The 24,494-nt window shown below is 44.0% G+C and overlaps 1 protein-coding gene across 1 annotated transcript in view; it reads right to left on the reverse strand.

The window, feature by feature from the left end:
• Positions 1-24,494, reverse strand: part of TMEM163 (transmembrane protein 163) — a 311,155-nt gene that overhangs the window by 53,330 nt on the left and 233,331 nt on the right. Inside the window, exon 5 of the mRNA XM_066346321.1 lies at positions 3,396-3,492. Within this exon, the coding sequence (XP_066202418.1) occupies positions 3,396-3,492 (97 nt within the window). The remainder of the gene's footprint in view (positions 1-3,395; positions 3,493-24,494) is intronic.

The raw sequence follows: 24,494 nt of genomic DNA on the forward strand, positions 1-24,494 counted from the left end.
TGGGGCAGCAGAAGTAGCCAGAAAGGCTAGGGACAGGGCCACCTGGGGGCTGGACTCCCTCCCTATAGGACAGCCTTTGGCAGCACCCCAATTATGAGTAAGAGAAGATAGAAAAACAACACAGAAATGTAAAACACAAAACAAACAAAAACAAAAATCAGAAAAGAAGACAAACCAGGAGGCCCATTCCTGAAAAGCTAGTGAACAGCAGAACCATGTAAGCCCACAGTGCCCAGACCACGACAGACCCAGACTAGGAGAAAAGGGTGCAAATCCAGGCTCTGCCACCAGCCAGCTGGCGATCTCAGGAGGATCACCGCATCTCAAAGCCTCATGTCCTTCCTAAAAGGAAAAGCATACCACTTGTCTCTTCTTATCAAAATGGGGTGTGGTAGGCACAGGAGCAGGAAGAAGATGATGCTCTTTTCAAAGCCACTCTGCACATATGACCGTGACATCGGCAGCACTGCCCACGCTTTCTGACTTTAGAACAGTACTTCTCCTCTCTTTTCCTCTTTCTCTCTCTCTCAACCAGCCAACCAATGGAAAATAAAAAATAAAAATAAAAAAACAAAGAAGAAAAAGGAACCGTAGATCATACAGAGCTTCTGAGAAGGCTCCTTTGGGATCTATTTAATCACTGACCCAATGCTGCGGCTGGGTACAGGTTACGAGGGAACAGACTTAACAAATGCCATTTGCTTATGAAGCCCGTGCAGCAGACACCTGCTCCGGGCTCCCCAAGAGCGGGGCAGGCCTGACTGCTCTGGGGCAATGCCACCGGGCAGTGACACCACCAAGGCTCAGAGCCAACTGACCTCACAGTTAGGAAGTCCCTAACTGCACAGCTTTCTTATTCAAAACTTAGCCAGGCTTGCAATTCCATCACCCTGACATTTAAAAGCAAGGTGCCGGGGGAACAGCCCGGGAGAGGGCCAGGGCTGCCCTGGCAAACCCACAGCACCATCTCGGCACAAAGCTCATGTAAAAGGCAAGTCCATAGTTAAGGGCAAGAGTGAAGCTGTAATTCAAACTTAAATTCCTGGTATCTCAGCCCCACACTCAGTCTTCCTGGTTCCGACCGCCACCGGCCATTGGCAGCCAAAAGGCATGCTTTATTAGGCTGAAGTGAAACTGTCCACTCACTCCCAACCAGAGTTTTCAATTTTTCTAATTACAAGTTTCCACTTTTTCTTAAATCCTTGGAAGATCTGACAACCTCAGCCCACATGCCCACAGGGCAGCTCCACTAGAGGGCAGACCTTCGTCTGGGCACATACTCTCTAGCTGCCACAGACCTAGGCGATTTCCCGTGCTGTCGGTACTGGTGTTGATGGGCATCTGAGTCTGTGACTCCTAATTTAGATGAGGCACTGTGGGCAAACACTCATTTTGAATTTCTGGCTGTAGCCTGCTGGCTTCCACACATTTCTGGAACAAACACAGAGAACCCAAAGACTCAGGATTGAACTATTATCGACTACAACCTGGCAACACTGACCCAGCCCCATTTCCACTCAGCTGGTTGGAAGGCCGCCCCTCTGCAGAAGGGAGCTCACACAGCTTGCAGGTGCCTGTGTTACTTTCCCATACTTCTGAAGGCTTAAAATAAAACAAAACAAAATCACCTGACTTTAGAGTTCTGAAGGGATAGATAGGTGTGATTTTTCCAAGGACAGGTCCAGTCTGGAGCAAAATCATGGAGCTCTCCACCCTCTCTGACCCCTCCTGGAGCAAAGTATTAGACATTTATACCTCAATCTGGAATCCAAGCTGGTCAGCCTCATCTCTTACGCAGTATTTGCACCATAGATATGAGACTGTTCCCAGTTAAAAATAGTTCAGCTATCAAGAGAAAAACGGGGCCTCTGCAAGGGTTCGTGAGCACAGCTATTCATTCCATATCAAGTTAGTCCTGCTGGAAATTAATCTTTAATGCCTAAATAAACGAGTGTGTCAACTGAGCTAGGCTGAAAATTCCCACCAATAAACATCACTTAGAGTGGCATCAGACTGTATACCCTATAAAATGCAAACATCTTATCAGGCTGATATCTTAATTAATCATACTCAATACTTTCACGTGGACACTTTATGTAAGCTTCATATCCTGACAGAACGGAACACAAGATAGCAAGTCTGACGGAGGAAAAGGATAAAAAGTCCAGGATCCTGGGCAGCCTGGAAGTCAGGGAAGTGAGAGGAAGAGCACAGAGTGGAACAGAGGAGTATTTGCTTGAGCTAGCTCTGCTTGAGCAACATCCTACCCTGGTGCCCACCTTTTCCTCCTGTCACTGAGACAGCAGAGGGCAAGCCTTCCCCTCTGCGATGATAAATACTCGTTAAGATCCTGAGGAGTTACTAAAGGAAAGGCTCCGATCTCAGTGTGGGAGGCGGGGCAACTTAAAGCAGTTCACTTCCATCTTCCCCGTAAATGGGTGCACACACGTGCACATAATATGTTACCCCCAAAGGGATTAATGTGTATTTTTCTAAAAGTAAAAGTAAAGGTCTAATACTTTAGGTCTTATATTAAGATGGCACATGTAGCCAAGCTCAAATCAAATCACATCCTAAGAGAAGAGCCTTTATTTTTGCATTTAAACCACTATGCAACTTGTACGGGAGCGCTGGGGGGAGCAGGTTTACAGCTCTGAGTACACAAAACACAGATTTTACTCTTGTGCAATTATTTATTAATTACTGTATTGTTTTCCACATGAACGGCCGTAAACCTACCTTTGCTGCACCACATATATATAAAGAACCATTGTAACGGCAGGATCTTCATCCCCTTGGAAAACTGGCTGCTTATATGAAGACAGCCAGATAGGAGACCATAAAAGTATTTCTTTTCTCAGCATTCATAGGAGAGAGGAAAATGAAGACTCAGAGTACAGGCAGTGATTCTCACCAGAGCACAAAGCAGCCAAAGACACACTTCACTATAAAATTGTGTCCTCCCATTCCCACATTCAAATGTCAGTCATACTAGAAAACCTAAACTTATTTATATATTGAGTTGCAAAGGAAAACAATAATTCTTATTATGCCAGTCATTAGATGGACGCAGAACAATAGATGTCAATAGCACAGATTGGATCACTCTGCTATGTAAATAAAAATCAGCCCAAATTTTCTTTACATAAAAGACATCTTGTTTTAAGAATATTCAAAAATCTAAGAAGAAGGACACAGAACCCAGTATAGGTTCAACTATTTGAAATCTTTTCATTTTGCCCAGTGCTTCTCTCTATCAAGGCACTCACATTCTGCAATGAGTTCTTCACCACTCCCGAAATGTTTCATAGTCTCTCTCCACCTGTCCCTCTTCCCCCAGTAGTCTGTGAAGAGAGGTAACAGGAGGGATTGCTAAGAAAGAAGAAGGACCTTACCACTTCTGGGAGCAGCTTAGTTGAGAGGTCATGGATGGCTTTGACCACTATACATATGGATGACAGAAGGAATATCACCCCCAAGATGACACAGGCTCTGCAAAGAAACAAAACATTCAGAAATTTAACTGGGATAACTCTACCCAATGACACAATCCAAGGCATTGGGACCCAATCCCACATTCCCATGGTGACCACCCACAGTCTCAGAATGGGTAAGGGATCATTTATAAGAGAACGATTCAGGGTTTTATCACCAAAATCAACACCATGGGGGAGAGCCTCTGCCGTTCTGCACACGTCATCTCGCTGCTTCCCATGAGTGCTGGCATGGAAGGGTCTCCAAGGCCACGACATCCGACACCCTTCATCCCTACCCCAGCCCGCCCAGCCCGGCCCGGCAACGCCTTTCACTCTTCCTCCGGCTGGAGGGGGCAGAGTTCTACAGCAGAGTGGAGGCTAGAGTGAGACATCCCAAGCTCCACCATTTAACCTGTTGCTTGATCTTGATCAAACTGCTTAACTTCTTTTAACCTCTACTTTCTCACTGCCAAACAGGAATATTTTCTACCTGAAGATGAAATCAGATAACGCACAGAACATAAAAAAGTAACCCATGAATGCTGGCTTAAACAAAGGAAAACAGCCCCGGCCGGATAGTTCGGCTAGTTAGAGCATCGTCTGGAAGCTCAGAAGTCGCCAGTTTGACCCCAGGTTAGGGCACATGCAGAAACAGATTGATGTTCCTGTCTCTCTCTCTCTCTCTCTCTCTCTCTCTCTCTCTCTCTCCCTATTCTCTCACTAAATCAATAAATAAAAATGAAAAAAAAATTAATTAAATAAAGGAAAACAAAAGTCCATCCTGACTGTCTCTCTCTCTGGTGATAAGATTGGATTGGATTTTCCAAAAGATGAAAAGGAGGAAAGATTTGGTAATAACAAAAGACAGAGTTTTTACGACAAGATGGAGCAATTCTTGAGAAAGAAATGAGGGGAGAGAAGTTAGGGTGAGTCAATTAAGGTACACAGCACAGGAGAAGCAGCAGCAAGGTCGAGATGCAGCCAGGGGTGGCCGTGGGCCCCGCACAGAAGTCCGCGAGGCAAGGGGCAGAGGAGCTGTCTCTGGCAACCTGCACAACAGCTCAGAGGAGAAGGGAAGATGAAATATGAAAGTGCATATGAGGAAATGACAGTGACAAGGGCCAAAATACCAAGTGAAAATGAACAAAGAGAAAAAATGCAAGAATAACTACAGTTATCTCTAGATCAGTCAGTCCTGCCCCAACCTGCTGTCTCCACCACTTGGCAGCCTCCTCAGCTCTCTTCCTTCACTGTCAACTAAACCCCTCTTTCACTGTCATGCTGGGTGTCCTCCTCTGGACTAACAGGCGGCCCAAAGTTTCCCACATAACATTGAAACAGCACCTACTTAGAATCCTAACAAACCTGTGGGTAAACATGTTCCCCCAAACCCAGAAGTCAGAGAATTCCTGGCCCCTGATCCCCCACGGGTGCCACATAGCCTTGAATGAGCCCAGGGTAAAAACATACACTCAAGGGGGAGAAAAAAATAGCGCAGGCACAAAGTCCACACTGAGACAGCAGCAGGAGTAAAGAGCACTACCGTGAGGCAGCGGGCCCCAGGCTTGGCAGGACGGTCAGGTCGGAGGGGCCGCGCCCCAGAGGCGTTCTGCACAGGAACGGTCTGCACCTGCTGGAGGCCTATCAGAGACAAGATACTGGGCAAGTCCAGGGACTCCCAGGATGGGTGGATCAATGCTCCCAAAGCAAGTGACCCGAGTCCCAGCTGTGCCCTGGGGAAAGCAGCTAGAGGCCAGCTGTGCCCGACACCTGAAGTGACCATTTCTACCTGTGAGAAAATTTAGATCCTGAGAGGTCCCATTATAGGAAAAGAATCTAAAGTCAGGATAAGCTTCCAAAATATAATTTGTAATGTGGGGTTTTCTGTTTTGTTTTGTTTTTCATTCAAAAAACTCCTCAGTGACTAACAGAGATGCTGACTCACCCTTTCAGATAAACTCAATTCAGTGCTTCTCAATCCCGAGGGCACCCTGAACTCACCAAGGGTTGTTTTGAACAGTTGCCCAGACACAGCCCCCGCTTCAATTTTATCAGAATCTCTGAGGGTGAACCCAGGCGTCTATTTGTGTAAACGCTCCCTTGGCAAGTCCCCTGTGCACTAGGGCTGAGGTCCCTGCCCAGAGCCAGGTACGGTCCTGTCTTTAAGGAGCTTCCACTGTGGGCTAAAAAGCCATGACTCTCCAGACAAAAGGCAAGGAGGAAGCAGGCATCCCGCTGGTAAGGGAGGAATGGGGTGTTACGGTCCCTCAGATTTGTAGTGTACGTGTGTGCATAGCAGTTTCTCCTCTAGAGACACGGGTAGGGCAGGCATCACTGGGGCGCTAGACCAGGCGTGGCCAACAGTTTTTGCCCCCGGGCCAGATTAGAAAGAAAACTTTTTCATGGGCCAGATGAAATATTAAAATTAAAAAATGTTAAATACAAAAACGATTCGTTTAAGTAAACAAAATTTTATTATATTGGCCCTGGCCGGTTGGCTCAGTGGTAGAGCATCAGCCTGGCGTGCAGGAGTCCCGGGTTCGATTCCCACCCAGGGCACACAGGAGAAGCGCCCATCTGCTTCTCCATCCCTCCTCCTCTCTCTCTCTTCCCCTCCCGCAGCCAAGGCTCCACTGGAGCAGAGTTTGCCTGGGTGCTGAGGATGGCTCTATGGCCTCTGCCTCAGGCACTAGAATGACTCTGGTTGCAACAGAGCAACGCCCCAGATGGGCAGAGCGTCGCCCCCTGGTGGGCAGAGCATCGCCCCCGGGTGGGCATCCCGGGTGGATCCCGGTCGGGCGCATGCAGGAGCCTGTCTGACTGCCTTCCCGTTTCCAGCTTCGGAAAAATACAAAAAAAAAAAAATTTATTATGTAATTTGTTTATGAATAAATGTGAGTGAAAAAAATTTTAATATACAATATTATTTTAATAAAAATATATTTTAATAAAAATATAATTACATACCATATAAATATCCAAACTGTATCACAATCAATCGAAACAATATTTAATTAATAGAATGAGCTTGAAGGAGTTACATTGCAAATACAGTAAAACAATTATTTCGTTTTACAAACAAGCCTGGACACATTTTCAGTTATCAACTGCAGCTATTGTCTATGCTACAATGCCACTTGATTCAGCACACTTGACCACAAAAATAACGAATTGTTTGACCTTGGGTGCGCACTGGCAAACTCCGCCTAAAAGAATGTGGGTTTCACTTCGCTGCTAAACATCAAACAATTCATATTGAGTACAGACAAGTACAAAAATTGTAAGTCTTTATAATGGAATTTTTTTAAAAAAATGAAGTATCGCAAATCCATTCGTCCAATTATTGGAAGTTAACCCTAGATTAGTCACACATGGAATTCTTTTCTGCGTATCACTATCTTCTTAAATATCTCGATTTCCAATAATCAAAGATGCTTCCACTTCTGAGTAGCTGAGATTTTAAAGTAGCAGAGAATATTAAAAATTTAATCGTGGGCCGCATAAACTCACTGATCCAGCCCACGGGCTGTATGTTGGCCATGCCTGCACGAGGCCTTCTTAGAGACAGCTCGTCACAATGTCCTCAAGTAACTTCCATCTCCACACTCCTCGGGGGGTGTGGGGGACAAACGTCTGAGTTTCCTGACAAGAAACAGCGATGCCACAGGAATCCACCTTTCTCCAGATCACTGCAGGCACAACTCAACAATACGCAAAGTGAATTTGAATTTTGTTTACATTACTTAAGGAACTAAATAAGTATTAAGAATACAATGGGGCCCTAGCAGGTTGGCTCAGTAGACAGAATGTCAGCCCGGCTTGTAGACATCCTGGGTTAGATCCCCGGTCACTGTACTTGTGAGAAGCGATCATTTGTTTCTCTTCCCTCTTCTCTCCCCCTTCTCTTCCTCTTCCCCTCCCACAGCCAGTAGCTCAGTTGTCAGAGCATTGGCCTCAGGCACTGAGGACAGCTCAGCTGATTTGAGCATCAGCCCTCCAGACTGGGGTTGCCAGGTGGGTCCCGGTCAGGGGCACATGCATCTCAACACCCCTCCTCTCACTTAAAAAAAAAAAAAAAAATATATATATATATAATACAATGGTTTTCTTACATAATATCTTGCTTATATAACTTTAATCGGAACTACACTATAAAATCCCTTAAGGGCAAGAACCCTATTTTTAGATCTCAGTATCCACAGTAGCACATAGCAGGTGCCCCATATGCATCTCCAAAGCGGATGTAACCATGTGACCAACAATGAATTAATGACTAGCTGATTTGTGCTTCTCCACCCTCCACCATGGGATTTAAAGGACATCACCACTTATCACTGTTGATGGGAGGAGGGAAAACACTCCTAATATGTCAGCCAAAAGGCCTCTGGAATAGCCCACACTGTAAAACAGCTCTTAAGTGTAATGAAAATCAAAAGAAAATGATGATTTGGTTAAAGGTGAATTATACAAAACTGCCATGTCATATTTTTTTCATGTATATACCTATGAATATGCTCAAAAATGTTTCAAACACCTATTTTTATCTTAAGTGTGCTGCAAATTATAAAACCACAGTGACCCTTCCCTTCCCACCACGGGGACCCATGTGCTGAGGAAGCTCGCACAGCCTAAAGCAGCTATTATTAGCAGAGGCTCTGGTGCTATTTATTGTTTTATTAATAATATATTGTGTTTACACAGCAGCTTTCTCCTCAGGCACTCCAAGTTCTGCACATCAACTCAGAAATGCCCTGGAGGCCACTCCCCAGATCTGGGTTTTTGTTTTTCTGCAATTTCACAGATTAGGAGGGGAAGAGGTATGTTTCATCAACACAAGCAGTCAAAGTGGGGGGAGCCGAGGACTAGGAAACATTCAATGTCACCCAAAGAGTATGAAACCCACCCAGACATAAAAGCCATGTCCCCTGACTCCCTCCCAGTGGCCACATCCTGTCAGTCACCTGGCGCTGGACAGCTCCGTGCAGCCAGGCCACACCCTCACCCGCCCCGGTCCTGGGACTGGGAGGGAGGCCTCCAGGATGCAGCCAGGCCACACCCTCACCCGCCCCGGTCCTGGGACTGCGGAGGCCTCCGTACAGCCAGGCCACACCCTCACCCCGCCCCGGTCCTGGGACTGGGAGGCCTCCGTGCAGCCAGGCCACACCCTCACCCGCCCCGGTCCTGGGACTGCGGAGGCCTTCCTGCAGCCAGGCCACACCCTCACCCGCCCCGGTCCTGGGACTGCGGAGGCCTCCAGGATGCAGCCGAGATCTGGGTCAGGAGCAAACAGGGTGCATCCGAATCTTAAGTGCGTGCTGCTCCCTGGTGCGGCAGCGGGGGAGGCGGCGAGGGCAATGTTCCATCAGCACGCCGGCCTTCGCCCAGGGAGGCTGGCCTGGCCAGGAGAGAGGCCAGGGTGCTGGAATGAACACAGACTCTTCCCTCCTGCCCAGTCTCGGGGGGGGGGGGGGGACATTGGGTCAAAATAAGGTAAATAAACTGCCACCCCTTCAACATAATTCCCCGCTCAACCCAGCCTAAAGCCGAATTTAAATTCCTGCCAGACTAGTGGCTGTCAAAGCATGAACCACAGATGAACAGCGTCAGCGTCACCAGGGAACTTGTTCGAGCAGCGAACTCAGGAGTCTACCCCAGATTCACTGAGTCAGAAGCTCTGGGGGGGGGGGGGGGGCTGGGCTGTGTTTGACTGTGTCTGATGATTCGGAAACGCACTCAAGTTTGAGTCTGATTAGTCTTGCCACAGACACATTGAACCCGCTTTATGTTTCTGCGGACAGCGTGAGAATTGTCTATGTTTCCTCTGTGGGCTCTGCGAGAGCTGGCATGGGTCACCTCCTCCCTCGCTCCTGAGTCCTTGCCCCACAGCCCAGCAGGGTGACCTTTGGGACGAGCCTGGGGTGTGAGTCTCAGCACACATCACCCGTGCAGGGTATTCTGCAAGTAGCGTTACTGGGGAGGCTCGGGCACCTGGAGGGGAGGTTTCCTTGTGTGTGCCTCTCCTTCCATCTCTGCACCCCCCAGAAACACCACTGTGAAACCGGAGGCCCCAGGAAATGGCCGTGGGAGCCCCGGCTAAGGACCTGGCTCTCTAGCTAAGCTCAGTGTCTCTGGCTATCTGGACATTCCTCCTCAAGCTTAGCAAGTCCCCAGCTAGCCTTACGACCAGGTCCCCTGTCCGGCCTCACACACCTGCTCCTGGAGGTCCCAGCACTGCTTCTGTGTGGCCTCTCTCCAGATCGAAGCTGTCCTTGCAGCCTTCTCTGCTGTTCGCCTCCGGTCCGTCACCGAGTTCCAGCCATCCTGCTCTCATGGTCTTTCCCTATTGGTTGCTCGCAACAGTCACGGCTCCCGTGCAGAGCCATTGCTTTTCTTGGCTACTACAATGTCCCCAGCTGATCCCCCACCTCTAGTTTCTTTCCCTTTGGCCCTGCCAAGCCCCAGCCCCAGTCACAGGGTCTGTGTAAAGCCAAGATCACATCACGGTCTTCCTCACTTAAAGTCCTTCATGACTTCCTGTCACTACTGCAGGCTTCCTGAGCCTCAGACATGTGTTCTGCCTGATGACACTTGCCCTGTGTACCACCTCTGTTATTTACTTAATATTTATTTAAATACAATCATGCTTAATTTTTTCCCTAAGCAATAATATCCTTGCAGGCCTGGAGTGATAATCATTTTTTTCTAATGTATGTTAAAATATAAGGTCTACCGGAAAGTTCTGTCCGTTTTTGGAATAAAACAAAATACAAATTTTTCTTACCGTCAATAAACTTTATTAAATAATATATTTGCACACCAATCCTATCTTCCAAATATGGTCTGAAATGGTTTGCTGAGCTGAATTAAGCCTTTCTGCAATCTCCAATGTTGTCAGAAAAGGATCTTACTCCAACATGGTCTTAACAACATCGTCATCGATCAAAAATGGTCGCCCAGAACGTAGCTTATCAGAAAGGTCAAAATCACCTGTTTCGAATTTTTTGAACCATCTTCTGCATGTCCTATCAGAAACTGTACCTTCACCAAACACTCTCAATAAATTTCTACATGCTTCTGTAGCATTTCTTCCTTGTTGAAATTCGTAAAAATACAGTGGCGTAAATGAACTTTATCAGTAGCCATGGGTACACTATTGCTTCACACATAAGACTAACGTGAATCAACTTTGTTTTAGTTAATTTGCTACGTCAATATGTATACATTAAGTGATAAAAATAGAGAGGCACACATGCACCATATAAACAAACGTGCTTACGTGTCGAGACTTGTGATAGAAACGGACAGAACTTTCTGGTAGACCTTATACATAACTATGAAATACAACACATCCATGTACCATCTAAAGTCAGTTGTCAGAGTAATGGCAGGGTAGGAAGCAATACCAATAAATCTCCCCCAAACCTCAACAAGATCTTCAACCAGAAACAGAAAAACCTATTCTTGGAGCCTCCAGATGTTTCGCAATACACCCAAAGGTATGATTGAGCGAAAAATTGGCTAAATATATAACCAAACCCAGAAGGAAATTGGGAGTAAGAAATGCTCCACCTTCCTCACTAACCTAAACAAGGCAGTTTTCACTGGAAACTGAGCATATAGAAACTAAGGCGGGCAAAGGGGGTGAATAGATCCAGGCCGCGGCACAAACGGCCGAACCAGGCTGTGGCACAGAGATCCAAGCCGAGGAAAAACTGTTCCTGTGACAACCCGGGCAATACAGCTAACACTTGCACCAAACCCAGACAAAGAAAGACAAGCTGGGCAGCCATTTTACCTGATCCCCTGGTTGGCGCATAGTGGGTGAGAGATTCCTTCCAAAGCCCTGGGAGTGGGCGCCCGTGTTATCCAACAGAGAGGCAGAGTCAGAGGCCTTTGTGTGGGCCAAAAGCCTCCGGCCGCCCCAGCACCCTGGGAGAGCCGCACACGGGGAGGGAGCGAGAGCTAATTCCAACACTGGAACTTTTCAGTGCGGGAGGGAGGTTTCACTCAGAGGGCAAGACTCCGGCCTCACATCCTGGTCTGCGCGCACGGAGAGTGGGCAGGAGACTCCTCCCAGCACCTCGGGAGTGGGAGCCCGTGTTGTCCCACGGAGGGGGAGAGTCGGGGGCCTTTGTGTGGGCCGAGGGTGGAGTCTCAGGCTGCCCCAGCGCCTTGAAAAAGCCGCACACGGGGACGGAGCGAGAGCCAATTCCAACACTGAAACTTTTCAGTGCGGGCGGGGGGTTTCACTCAGAGGGCGAGACTTCCGGTCTAACATCCTGGTCTGCGCGTGCAGATAGTGAACAAGAGTTTCCTCCAAGCGCCCCGGGAGTGGGTGCCCGCCCGTGTTACCGGACAGAGTGGCAGAGCCAGAGGTCTTTGAGTAGGCAGAAGGCCCAGTTGATTATGCTAGCGGCTCTGACTGACTGAGCCTTACCCAGAGCCCTGTATTGAGTGGGAATAGAGTGGGGAGTTGCCAGCTCTTTGAGCCTCTTACTATCCAGGCAGAGGCAGCAGCAACCCCATAGCTGGATTATCAGGCTACTAATTGAGAAAGGAAAGACTAGGAGAAAGGCTCCAGGAACACGGACTCTCTCACTGTCGGAGCCTATAAATGCTAATGAGCCTTGACTGCCAACGAGACTGAAGCACAATACATGACATCGCCATAGAGACTTATCAACTGCAAACCTCTACCTGAGCGTGCCAAAGGGGCAGAACCCGGGGTACAGAGTCACCGAACAGGAAGAGGGAGAGAAAAGAAAAAGCAAGAAGATAACCTCTCAAAATCAAAATAATCCGCAGACTTTATAACCTATCCCATTTTATTATATTTGTTCGTTTGTTTCTCTTATCTTCATCCTTGATTTTTTTTTTCTTTTTTTCCTCCTCCTCCAATTTGGTCATTTAACTCTCTACCCGTCTTACTCTCTCCACTCCTTGAACTACACTACCCATAAGTGTTACATCTCCCATTATCTTTTCTTTCCTCTTCCTTTCTCTCTATGAGGGTTGCACTCCAAAACCCTTAACACTCTCTCTCTCTCTCTCTCTCTCTCTCTCTCTCCTCTTTCTTTTTTCTTCTTTTAGTGGTTCCCTCTTTTTTTTCTCTCTCTCTCTTTCTTTTCTCCCTCTATATTAGTTTCTTCCTTTCTCCTTTACGTCTCCTCTCATTCAAACCACAATAACAAACAAATTATTTTATCTGGGACTCAAACTTATGTTTGTGGCATATTGGGGGGTTTTCACTTCACCTTTTTAACTCACTAGCAGTGCTCCCATCCCTGGCTCTCCATTTTATCAAGCTCTTGTTCCACTAAATACAATAGTAATTTTTTCATTTGTCCCCCCATTTTCCTGTTTCCCTCTTACTCCTCTCATCATAACTCTTAGTCAACCAACACCTAAACGCAAATCATTTTATTCTTGATCCAAATTTTTTCATTATTTGCTTTTTGTGGGTCCATACCCCCCCTTTTTTTATTTTTTATTTTATTTTATTTTTTTATTATTTTTTTTCTTGCCCCTTTATTACTTTTCCCCAATTCAGGCCCTCCATTACAGGCATTGTTTGTTCTATTAAATACAATATAATTCACAGTTCACCACAAGATTTTCTCAAGAAAGAGGGGAGAGGAGAGGAGAGGAAAAAAGGAGGGGGGAATAATTTCCTTTTTTAAAATTTTTATTTTATTTTATTTTTCTTTATTTAATTATTAATTTTTTTTAAAAAAACAACTTTTTTCGATTTTTTATTTTTTTAACTTTTTATTTTTTATTAAATATCATTAATACTATCAACAAAACCACCCTCAGATGCCATTAAGGAAGAGAAAATCGAATATCATGGATAAAAAAGAAAGAGAGGTAACACAGATAGATGAGGAAAAATCTATGGAGAAAAAATTTAATATATTGGAAACCTTGGAGTTAAATGACAGAGAATTCAAAATAGAAATCCTAAAAATACTCAGAGATATACAAGAAAACACAGAAAGGCAATTTAAGGAGCTCAGAAAACAACTCAATGATCACAAATATATGTCCAAGGAAATTGAAACTATAAAAAAAAATCAAACAGAGATGAAAAACTCAATTCACGAGGTGAAAAACGAGGTAACAAGCTTGGCTAATAGAACAGGCCAGATAGAAGAGAGGATTAGTGAAATAGAAGACAAGCAACTTGAGGCACAACAGAGAGAGGAAGAAAGAGACTCAAAAATTAAAAAAAATGAGATAGCCCTACAAGAATTATCTGACTCCATCAGAAAGAATAACATAAGGATAATAGGTATATCAGAGGGAGAAGAGAGAGAAAATGGAATGGAGAACATACTCAAACAAATAATAGATGAGAACTTCCCAAGCCTGTGGAAAGAACTAAAGCCTCAAGTTCAAGAAGCAAACAGAACTCCGAGTTTTCTTAACCCCAACAAACCTACTCCAAGGCACATCATAATGAAATTGGCACAAAACAACGGCAAAGAAAAAATTCTCAAAGCAGCCAGGGAAAAGAAGAATACAACATATAAAGGAAGGCCCATTAGGTTATCATCAGATTTCTCAGCAGAAACTCTACAAGCTAGAAGAGAGTGGACCCCAATATTTAAAGTCCTGAAAGAGAGGAACTTTCAGCCACGAATACTATACCCATCAAAGCTATCCTTCAAATATGAAGGAGAAATAAAAACATTCACAGATACAGAAAAGATGAGGGAATTTATCATCAGAAAACCCCCACTCCAGGAATTACTAAAGGGGGTTCTCCAATCAGATACAAAGAACAAAAAAAAATAAAGCCACAAGTAAAAGCTCCAAGAAGAACACAATAAAATTAAATTTAAACTGTGACAACAACAAAAAGAAAGGGGGGAGAGGATGGAGATTAACAGTAGCAAAGTACGATGGAGTGCAAAAGTACTCACAAAATAGTGCGCTACAATGAACAGGGTAGGAACCCTTTTCATTACCTAAAGGTAACCACCATTGAAAGAACCACCACAGAAGCACATGAGATAAAAAAGATAGCAACAGTAGAAAGATGTATGGAATACAACCAAATAAAAACAAAAGATAGAAAAACGAAAGAGAAGGATCAAACAAGACACAAAACTAACAGAAAGCAATCTATAAAATGGCAATAGGGAACTCACAAGTGTCAATAATTACACTAAATGTAAACGGATTAAACTCACCAATAAAAAGGCACAGAGTAGCAGAATGGATTAAAAAAGAAAATCCAACTGTATGCTGCCTCCAGGAAACTCATCTAAGTAACAAGGATAAAAACAAATTCAAAGTGAAAGGCTGGAAAACAATACTCCAAGCAAATAATAACATCCAAAAAAAAGCAGGCGTAGCAATACTCATATCTGATAATGCTGACTACAAGACAACAAAAGTACTCAGAGACAAAAATGGCCATTTCATAATGGCTAAGGACACAGAATCAAGAAGACATAACAATTCTTAATATATATGCACCAAACCAAGGAGCACCAAAATATATAAGACAGCTACTTATTGACCTTAAAACAAAAACTGACAAAAATACAATCATACTTGGAGACCTCAATACACCGCTGACGGCTCTAGATCGGTCATCCAAACAAAGAATCAACAAAGATATAGTGGCCTTAAACAAAACACTAGAGCACCTGGATATGATAGACATCTACAGGACATTTCATCCCAAAGTGACTGAGTATACATTTTTCTCCAGTGTACATGGATCATTCTCAAGAATTGACCATATGTTGGGCCACAAAAACAACATCAGCAAATTCAGAAAAATCGAAGTTGTACCAAGCATATTTTCTGATCATAAAGCCTTGAAACTAGAATTCAACTGTAAAAAAGAGGAAAAAAATCCCACAAAAATGTGGAAACTAAACAACATACTTTTAAAAAATGAATGGGTCAAAGAAGAAATAAGTGCAGAGATCAAAAGATATATACAGACTAATGAAAATGACAATACGACATATCAGAATCTATGGGATGCAGCAAAAGCAGTGATAAGAGGGAAGTTCATATCACTTCAGGCATATATGAACAAACAAGAGAGAGCCCAAGTGAACCACTTAACTTCCCACCTTAAGGAACTAGAAAAAGAAGAACAAAGACAACCCAAAACCAGCCGAAGAAAGGAGATAATAAAAATCAGAGCAGAAATAAATGAAATAGAGAACAGTAAAACTATAGAAAAAATTAATAGAACAAAGAGCTGGTTCTTTGAAAAGATCAATAAAATTGACAAACCCTTGGCAAGACTTACCAAGGAAAAAAGAGAAAGAACTCATATAAACAAAATCCAAAATGAAAGAGGAGACATCACCACGGACACCGTAGATATACAAAGAATTATTGTAGAATACTATGAAAAACTTTATGCCACTAAATTCAACAATCTAGAAGAAATGGATAAATTCCTAGAACAATACAACCTTCCTAGACTGGGTCAAGAAGAAGCAGAAAGCCTAAACAGACCTATTAGTAGAGAAGAAATAGAAAAAAACATTAAAAACCTCCCCAAAAATAAAAGTCCAGGCCCTGACGGCTATACCAGCGAATTTTATCAAACATTCAAAGAAGACTTGGTTCCTATTCTACTCAAAGTCTTCCAAAAAATCGAAGAAGCAATACTTCCAAATACATTTTATGAGGCCAACATAACCCTCATACCTAAACCAGGCAAGGATGGCACAAAAAAAGAAAACTACAGACCAATATCTCTAATGAATACAGATGCTAAAATACTAAACAAAATACTAGCAAATCGAATACAACAACATATTAAAAAAATAATACATCATGATCAAGTGGGATTCATCCCAGAATCTCAAGGATGGTTCAACATACGTAAAACGGTAAACGTAATACACCATATCAACAAAACAAAGAACAAAAACCATATGATCTTATCAATAGACGCAGAAAAGGCTTTCGATAAAATACAACACAATTTTATGTTTAAGACTCTCAACAAATGGGTATAGAAGGAAAATACCTCAACATGATAAAGGCCATATATGATAAACCATCAGCTAACATCATATTAAATGGCACTAAACTGAAGGCTTTCCCCCTTAAATCAGGAACAAGACAGGGTTGTCCACTCTCTCCACTGTTATTTAATGTGGTACTAGAGGTTCTAGCCAGAGCAATCAGACAAGACAAAGAAATAAAAGGCATCCATATCGGAAAAGAAGAAGTAAAGGTATCACTTTTTGCAGATGATATGATCCTATACATCGAAAACCCCAAAGACTCCACAAAAAGACTACTAAAAACAATAAGCCAATACAGTAAGGTCGCAGGATACAAAATTAACATACAGAAGACCATAGCCTTTCTATATGCCAACAATGAAACAACTGAGAACGAACTCAAAAGAATAATCCCCTTCACAATTGCAACAAAAAAAATAAAATACTTAGGAATAAACATAACAAAGAATGTAAAGGACTTATATAATGAAAACTATAAACCATTGTTAAGAGAAATCGAGAAAGATATAATGAGATGGAAGAATATTTCTTGTTCTTGGTTAGGAAGAATAAATATAATCAAGATGGCTATATTACCCAAAGCAATTTACAAATTTAATGCAATTCCCATCAAAATTCCAATGACATTTTTTAAAGAAATAGAGCAAAAAATCATCAGATTTATATGGAACTATAAAAACCCCGAATAGCCAAAGCAATCCTAAAGAAAAAGAATGAAGCTGGGGGCATTACAATACCTGACTTCAAACTATATTATAGGGCCACGACAATCAAAACAGCATGGTATTGGCAGAAAAATAGACACTCAGACCAATGGAACAGAATAGAAAGTCCAGAAATAAAACCACATATATATAGTCAAATAATTTTTGATAAAGGGGCCAAGAACATACAATGGAGAAAAGAAAGCCTCTTCAATAAATGGTGCTGGGAAAACTGGAAAGCCACATGCAAAAGAATGAAACTGGACTACAGTTTGTCCCCCTGTACTAAAATTAACTCAAAATGGATCAAAGATCTAAACATAAGACCTGAAACAATAAAGTACATAGAAGAAGACATAGGTACTAAACTCATGGACCTGGGTTTTAAAGAGCATTTTATGAATTTGACTCCAATGGCAAGAGAAGTGAAGGCAAAAATTAATGAATGGGACTACATCAGACTAAGAAGTTTTTGCTCAGCAAGAGAAACTGATAACAAAATAAACAGAAAGCCAACTAAATGGGAAATGATATTTTCAAACAACAGCTCAGATAAGGGCCTAATATCCAAAATATACAAAGAACTCATAAAACTCAACAACAAACAAACAATCCAATAAAAAAATGTGAAGAGGACATGAACAGACACTTCTCCCAGGAGGAAGTACAAATGGCCAACATATATATGAAAAGATGCTCATCTTCTTTAGTTATTAGAGAAATGCAAATCAAAACTGCAATGAGATACCACCTCACACCTGTTAGATTAGCTATTATTAACAAGACAAGTAATAGCAAATGTTAGAGAGGCCGTGGAGAAAAAGGAACCCTCATCCACTGTTGGGGGGAATGTAAAGTAGTACAACCATTATGGAAGAAAGTATGGTGGTTCCTCAAAAAACTGAAAATAGAACTACCTTATGACCCAGCAATCCCTCTACTGGGTATATACCCCAAAAACTCAGAAACATTGATACGTAAAGACACATGCAGCCCCATGTTCATTGCTGCATTGTTCACAGTGGCCAGGACATGGAAACAACCAAAAAGCCCGTCAATAGACGACTGGATAAAGAAGATGTGGCACATATACACTATGGAATACTACTCAGCCATAAGAAATGATGACATGGGATCATTTACAGCAAAATGGTGGGATCTTGATAACATTATACGAAGTGAAATAAGTAAATCAGAAAAAAACAGGAACTGCATTATTCCATACGTAGGTGGGACATAAAAGTGAAACTAAGAGACATTGATAAGAGTGTGGTGGTTACAGGGGGAGGGGGGAAAGGGAGAGGGAAAGGGGGAGGGGGAGGGGCACAAAGAAAACTAGATAGAAGGTGACAGAGGACAATCTGACTTTGGGTGATGGGTATGCAACATAATTGAAAGACAAGATAACCTGGACTTGTTGATCTTTGAATATATGTAACCTGATTTATTGATGTTGCCCCATTAAAAAAATAAAATTATAAAAAAATAAAAAATAAAAAAAATAAAGTCAGTTGTGTGTATCATGGGTGTTGCACCCACCATGTTGAGGGAACTTCCAGGACACAGAGGGCCCTTCTCTGAGAGGCCTCTGCATTGCTGGTCACCTTCTGCCAAATACTTCAGGGGCAGTATCTCCACTTTGAACTTCCTCTGGAGGATGGCCCCTCAGTGCTGTCTTCTCTCTTCACACTGCGCCCACAGTGCTCCCTCTGCCTGAAGTGCCCTTCACAACCGTTTTAGTTTCTCTGCTTGAAGATTCCTGCCCGTTTTTCTAGGCCCATCTTACACATCACACTGTGGAGCCCTCCTTCCTTCCAGCCTTGCTCCTGTTTGTAAGTATGGACTGTCTTGTAATGATTTTCAAGTGTCCCATCTATACTTGTGCTCTTAAGAGGCTGGGAACATATTTTGTTTGCCTTAGCCACAGGGCTTGGATGTAGGCCTTAAAATGTGAATGACTGAAGTTCAAGTCCCTTCTTAAAATACAGCTACTCTTGGTGGAGCTGGGATTGGCTGACATTAGACGAGAACACGAGTGAGACTTGGCAGTGCACCCGGGAGCTGGGGGTTACTGGAGGGACGGACACGACGGCCCGGTTGCGGGAAGGCCCCAGGCTGCCGCCTTCCACGGGTTTCCGGAGCCGACCCTGCTGGCTCACAGACATTTATCTGACAGTTGAGGAGTAGCTTCAGGGCTTCTCTTTCCCTCCCTCCTTCTCTCTTTTTCCCTCCCTCCTTCTCCCTCCCACCCTCTGTCCTTCCCTCCTTCTCTCTCCCCCTCCTTCCTTCTCTCTCTCTCTTCCTTCCCACATATTTTGGTGAGTATTTTCAGCCCAGCCTTAAGAGTGGCTTTGTCTGATGCATTAGTCACTAATCACACATAGCCATTTAAATTTTAATTAATTACATGTAATAAATATTTATTTCTTTAGCTGTGCTAGCACATTTGAAGTGCTCAATAGCTGCACGAGGCTAGTGGCTACCATTTTGGACAGTGTGTGATAGACCATTTCCCATCATCACAGACACTCTATTGCACTGTACTCTCCAGAATCTAATTCTCTAATGATCCCCTGTGTTGACTTTTGTCCCTCAGATGGAAACCAGGAAAAAAGTCATTTGTAAATGAGATTTCACTTGAGTGGGTTTAGTCACCTTGTGTATTATTTGCAGATATAAGCGAAGGGCCATTTGTTGAGTAAAGAGAGGATTTTAGTGGTTACATGTTGAGGAGATGGATGGTCTTCCATGGAGAGTGTGTGACCCAGAGAGCTCCAGTCTGAGTGACCATCCCTGGCCCAAGACCTCTGCCCGCTTCCCCTCACCACAGTCCACTCACAGTACAAGAGAGACAGGAACCTGGGTGGAGAGAGGAGACAGAGCCCAGGAAAGCCGAGAGAAAGGGGTGAGATGGGTAAGAAGAGAAATGTGAAGGGGAGGGAACTCCGGCAATCAGAAAGGAGGTGCATGCTGGTAGTGATGGAATGAGGAAGGCCAAGAGCATTGGGAAAAACAATGACGATTTTTTGGCATAGGCGTTATAGAGAAAGAGAAATAGTTCCTAAATGTTCTTTGATCATTCTCTCCCCTGCCTTTATCCAGCCTCCAAACTGACTTTGTCGCTTTATTTAAAGTGGCAGAATGCACGAAGAGAAATGGGGCCTAGCTAGAATAAAGCAGCATTAGGAACTGTGCATCCACAAGTCCTGTGCATACTCACCACTTCTCTGTATTTCATTTTTCATTATTTTACACTTGGCACTGTCCCAGATTACAAGTGCTTTGGAGACTAGAGTGAACGAGGATAAATAAAACATCTACACTTTAAGCTGCAGAGTAAATTGGTTAATTGCCAGGGCTACTGTGTTTTAGATCTTGTGTAAATTAGTGGATGATTAGAAGAAGCTTCTCTTTGGAAAATAAGTTAGAATTGGTATTATAAGACTAGGGCTTTGTTAATGTGAACCATAGGCTTTCAAACGTACAATTGATAAGGGACCAAACATTCAATCTTATATCATTTTGGGTGTGAGAATATCTCTCAATAGGTTTTGTCCCTTATCATTGTAGAGGCAAAAGTTAATGCTTACTTGCAAGGTTACTCATAGATTTATAATGCTGTGTACAGTTAGCAACCTGCAGTCTTTAGCAAAAGGGAAAGAAAAGGTGCCAGTGGCCTTAACCATTTCTTTAGATTTTACTAGTCTTCTTTCAGCCATTAAAGGAGGAGAATAACAAAAGTGCTATTTTATGTACAATAGCCACAAATCTAAGAGATGGGACGGTGAGCTGTGCAGCTACCTGGAGAACAGCACACTGGGCTGAAGGAACAGAGAGCCAAGGCCGCCGGCGGGAAGGAGCCCAGCATGCACAGCGGACAGTGGTGTGGCCAGCATGGCTGGACCGCCAGGCCAGGCAGCACTGGACGGTCATGCTAAGTACTTGGGCTTTTACTCTGAACATAATGGGAAACCAACAAAGGACTGAGCAGAGAAATGACTCACATTTACACAGGATCACTCTGCTGGTTCTGCTCAGAACAGACCAAAGGAAAGGTAATGGCAATGACCCTGAAAGAGAGGATGCTAGAATAGGGCAGAAGTGGAGGCAGGGTGAGGGGGCTGCTATCTATTAGTTCCTGTGAGATCCGAGTCAGATAGGCTTTTATATGCCGCCTTCGATCTAGTGAAGTAAGAAGTAGACTAATGGGTCATAAACAGATTTTTAAAGAAGTTCCAAGGTAAACATCTGTTTCTTGAAAGAATAAGAACACTAGAAATCTTACTTCTTTAGCAAACTGCTTGTTCAAAATATCTTCAATGTCAGGTCATTATCTGAGTATCAATTTCATTTTAAAAATATTTACTAGATGTATAATCATTTGTCTATGCACAGATTATATTCAGGCAGGTATTTATAAAGAGTGGTATCAGCCTCTGCACAAAACACATGGGGAACAGAGACTTACTTTTCTCTCTAGGCCTTATCATGCTTTTTGTATTTCTAAAAATAATGTGCATGTACTACCTGTGAAAATAAACACTACATCAATGTGGACATGCAGAGAGACTTACTGGGGGTTTACCAGATGCCAATAAGCCTGCTATAATAGATACAATGACAAATACAATGCAGTCCCTTTCTTCAAAGTGTAGAGAAAGGGAGCATTTAAATCACACTGGGCTGTTCTAGAGAAGTTGAGATTTGTGTTAGCTTTACCAAAACAAGTAAGCTTGGTAAGGAGGGGTGCAGAGCGCGTTCCAAGGAAACAGAAATTGTGCCCAAAGGCCTATCAAAATTCATTCATTCAGTACATTTTCATTGAAAACCTACTTAATGCCAGCCACGTTCTAGGGCACAAATCATGTATGTATATGGGGTTAGAACTTTCTAGGCAGAGGGAGGAGCGAGGCTCTGAGGCAGATATTTATTTGCTTTACTTGATCAAAGAACATCAAGACAGCCAGTGGGTCAAAGAGGAGTGAGGAAGGAGGAAATGGTAGAGGTAAAGTCGGTGGCAAGGATTATGTAATGTCTGACAGCCACTGTAAAGAGCTACGCATTTCCAGAGATGGACAGCCACGGGGGGGGAGGGGGTCTGACTTGGGAATGGCATGATGTGACATGTCTTAAGAAGATGGCTGCTGCTCAGCAAAGGTCAAAACAGAGAGAGCAGTTGGGAGGCTGTTGCAATACACAGGCGAGAAAGTCCCAAACGAGGGTGTCCTGGATCAGAACTGTAGCGAGAAAGGGTGCTTTGGGTATATTCTGATGTCTAGTTTTAGCCTGTTCAGGGATATGTTCTGCAAGTACAGCTGACAAGTTTTTCTCAAGTACAGTATGAAACAGACAGGTGTCAAAATGATTCAAGTTTCTGACCTGAGAAAAGTGAGGGGTGGGGTTGCCACTTTCTGAGATGGGAGAATGCAGGGGACAAAGACGCTCCTGTAGGGCCCCACTCTTTTCTTCTCATGTGTGTGTTTTTCGAGGGGAAGGTCTGGTTAGGAGTTCAAGGTTAGACACACTGAGTGTGCAATGTCTGGCAGGCATCCAAGTCCAGGTGTCGAAAGGCAGCTGGAGACAGGAATTGAGTGTCAGAGAAAAGTTTGAGTGAGAACATAAATTGGGAATCGCTGGCACACAGATTGTATTTAAAGTCTCAAAAGTGGACAAGATCATTTTAGAAATGACAGGTGCCTTAGTATGTCTGGAGTGAAGACTCCACGAGAGATCCTGGCCAGGACCTGGTGCAGCAAGGTGGGCAAGGGCCAAGCCTGCAGAGCCTCAGGTGCTAAGTTGTACAACTTTCTCATGAGAACCATGCAGAGTCCCCAACAGCTTTGAAAATGATCCGGTAAAATGATCAGATTTTTATTTTCAACAGTTGACTCAAGCAATCTCTCTCATGAGCATCTGTGGGCCTGGCCTTTATGCACTCCCCCTTTCACTGATAATGAGACTCAAGCCTCTTTTTGGCCCCCCTTTCCTCGAAGAGAGGAGAGGCAGCCACTCACCTTGCCTTGAACCAAGGCACCTGACCCCGCTTGGGCTGACCAGATATTCTTTCCCCAGACTTTGAGTCCAAGATGAATGACAACTAGGACTGAAACCAGAGATGACACATCCCACAGTAGGGATGGCCGGAGGCTGACCTCAGCTGGGACTGCGGACCCGAATGGTTAGCCAATGTCGCTTGAGGTAGCTGGGCTTCCAACATGATGGCTGACTTCCCCTAGAGGAGGCATTCCAGCAGGATCAGGGACAAGCCGCCAGGCCTTGGAAATCACACAGCGGCCTTCCAGAGCATTCTGTTGGTTATAAGTGATTCACAGGACTAAGATGAAAGAAGAGGGGAAAGAAACGCCACCTCTTGATGGAAAAGTGGCAGGGTGACACTGGAGAAGAGCACATAAGAGGAATGGTATTGCTGTCGTCATCTTCAAAATTCCATCTGCTACAGTATTGAAGAGCCCAAGACCACCAGCCACCAGCCAGGTTAGCAAACCCTTGTTCTGGAGACTCTCACCCTAGGGTCCAAGTATACAGTTCAGTTCTGAGCCAGGTTCCGTGCTGCAGTGGACAAGGGAGGTCAGAAGAAAATGAGGAGGTCAATTCCCAGTAGGCCTGTGGCAGACTGCATCACTGTTTACACAATTTTATCTTGACTACACATTCCTATCCTTGCCAGGTACTTTTTAGCACCTCTTTGTAGAGTACATACACATTCCACCTACCATCAGGCTTGGAGGCGTGACTTGCTTCTGCCAATAGAATGTGAGTGGAGAAGACAGACACCACACATACCTGAGCAGAAGCTCTGACTGGTTGGCTTGGCCTCATTTCTGTCCTGTGCCATAAGATCCTTTAGCCCAAGACCTGGAGTAAGAACTCATGTGGCTAGAATGTCAGCCTAGCGTGTGGAAATCCCAGGTTTGATTCCCGGCCAGGGCACACAGGAGAAGCACCCATCTGCTTCTCCACCCCTCCCCCTCTCCTTCCTCTCTATCTCTCTCTCTTCCCCTCACACAGCCAAGGCTCCATTGGAGCAAAGTTGGCCCGGGGGCCGAGGATGGCTCCATGGCCTCTGCCCCAGGCATCAGAATGGCTCCAGGTGTATCAGAGTAACACCCTAGATGGGCAGAGCATCTCCCCCTAGTGGGTTTGCTGGGTGGATTCCAGTCAGGTGCATGCGGGAATCTGTCTCTCTGTCTCCCTGCTTCTCACTTCAGAAAAATACCAAAAAAAAAGAACTCACGTGGCATAGGGCCACTGCCAAACCTCAGCTTACATGGAAATTGACTAAG

The sequence above is a fragment of the Saccopteryx leptura genome, chromosome 7 (assembly GCF_036850995.1).
Source record: "Saccopteryx leptura isolate mSacLep1 chromosome 7, mSacLep1_pri_phased_curated, whole genome shotgun sequence".
NCBI lineage: Eukaryota > Metazoa > Chordata > Mammalia > Chiroptera > Emballonuridae > Saccopteryx > Saccopteryx leptura.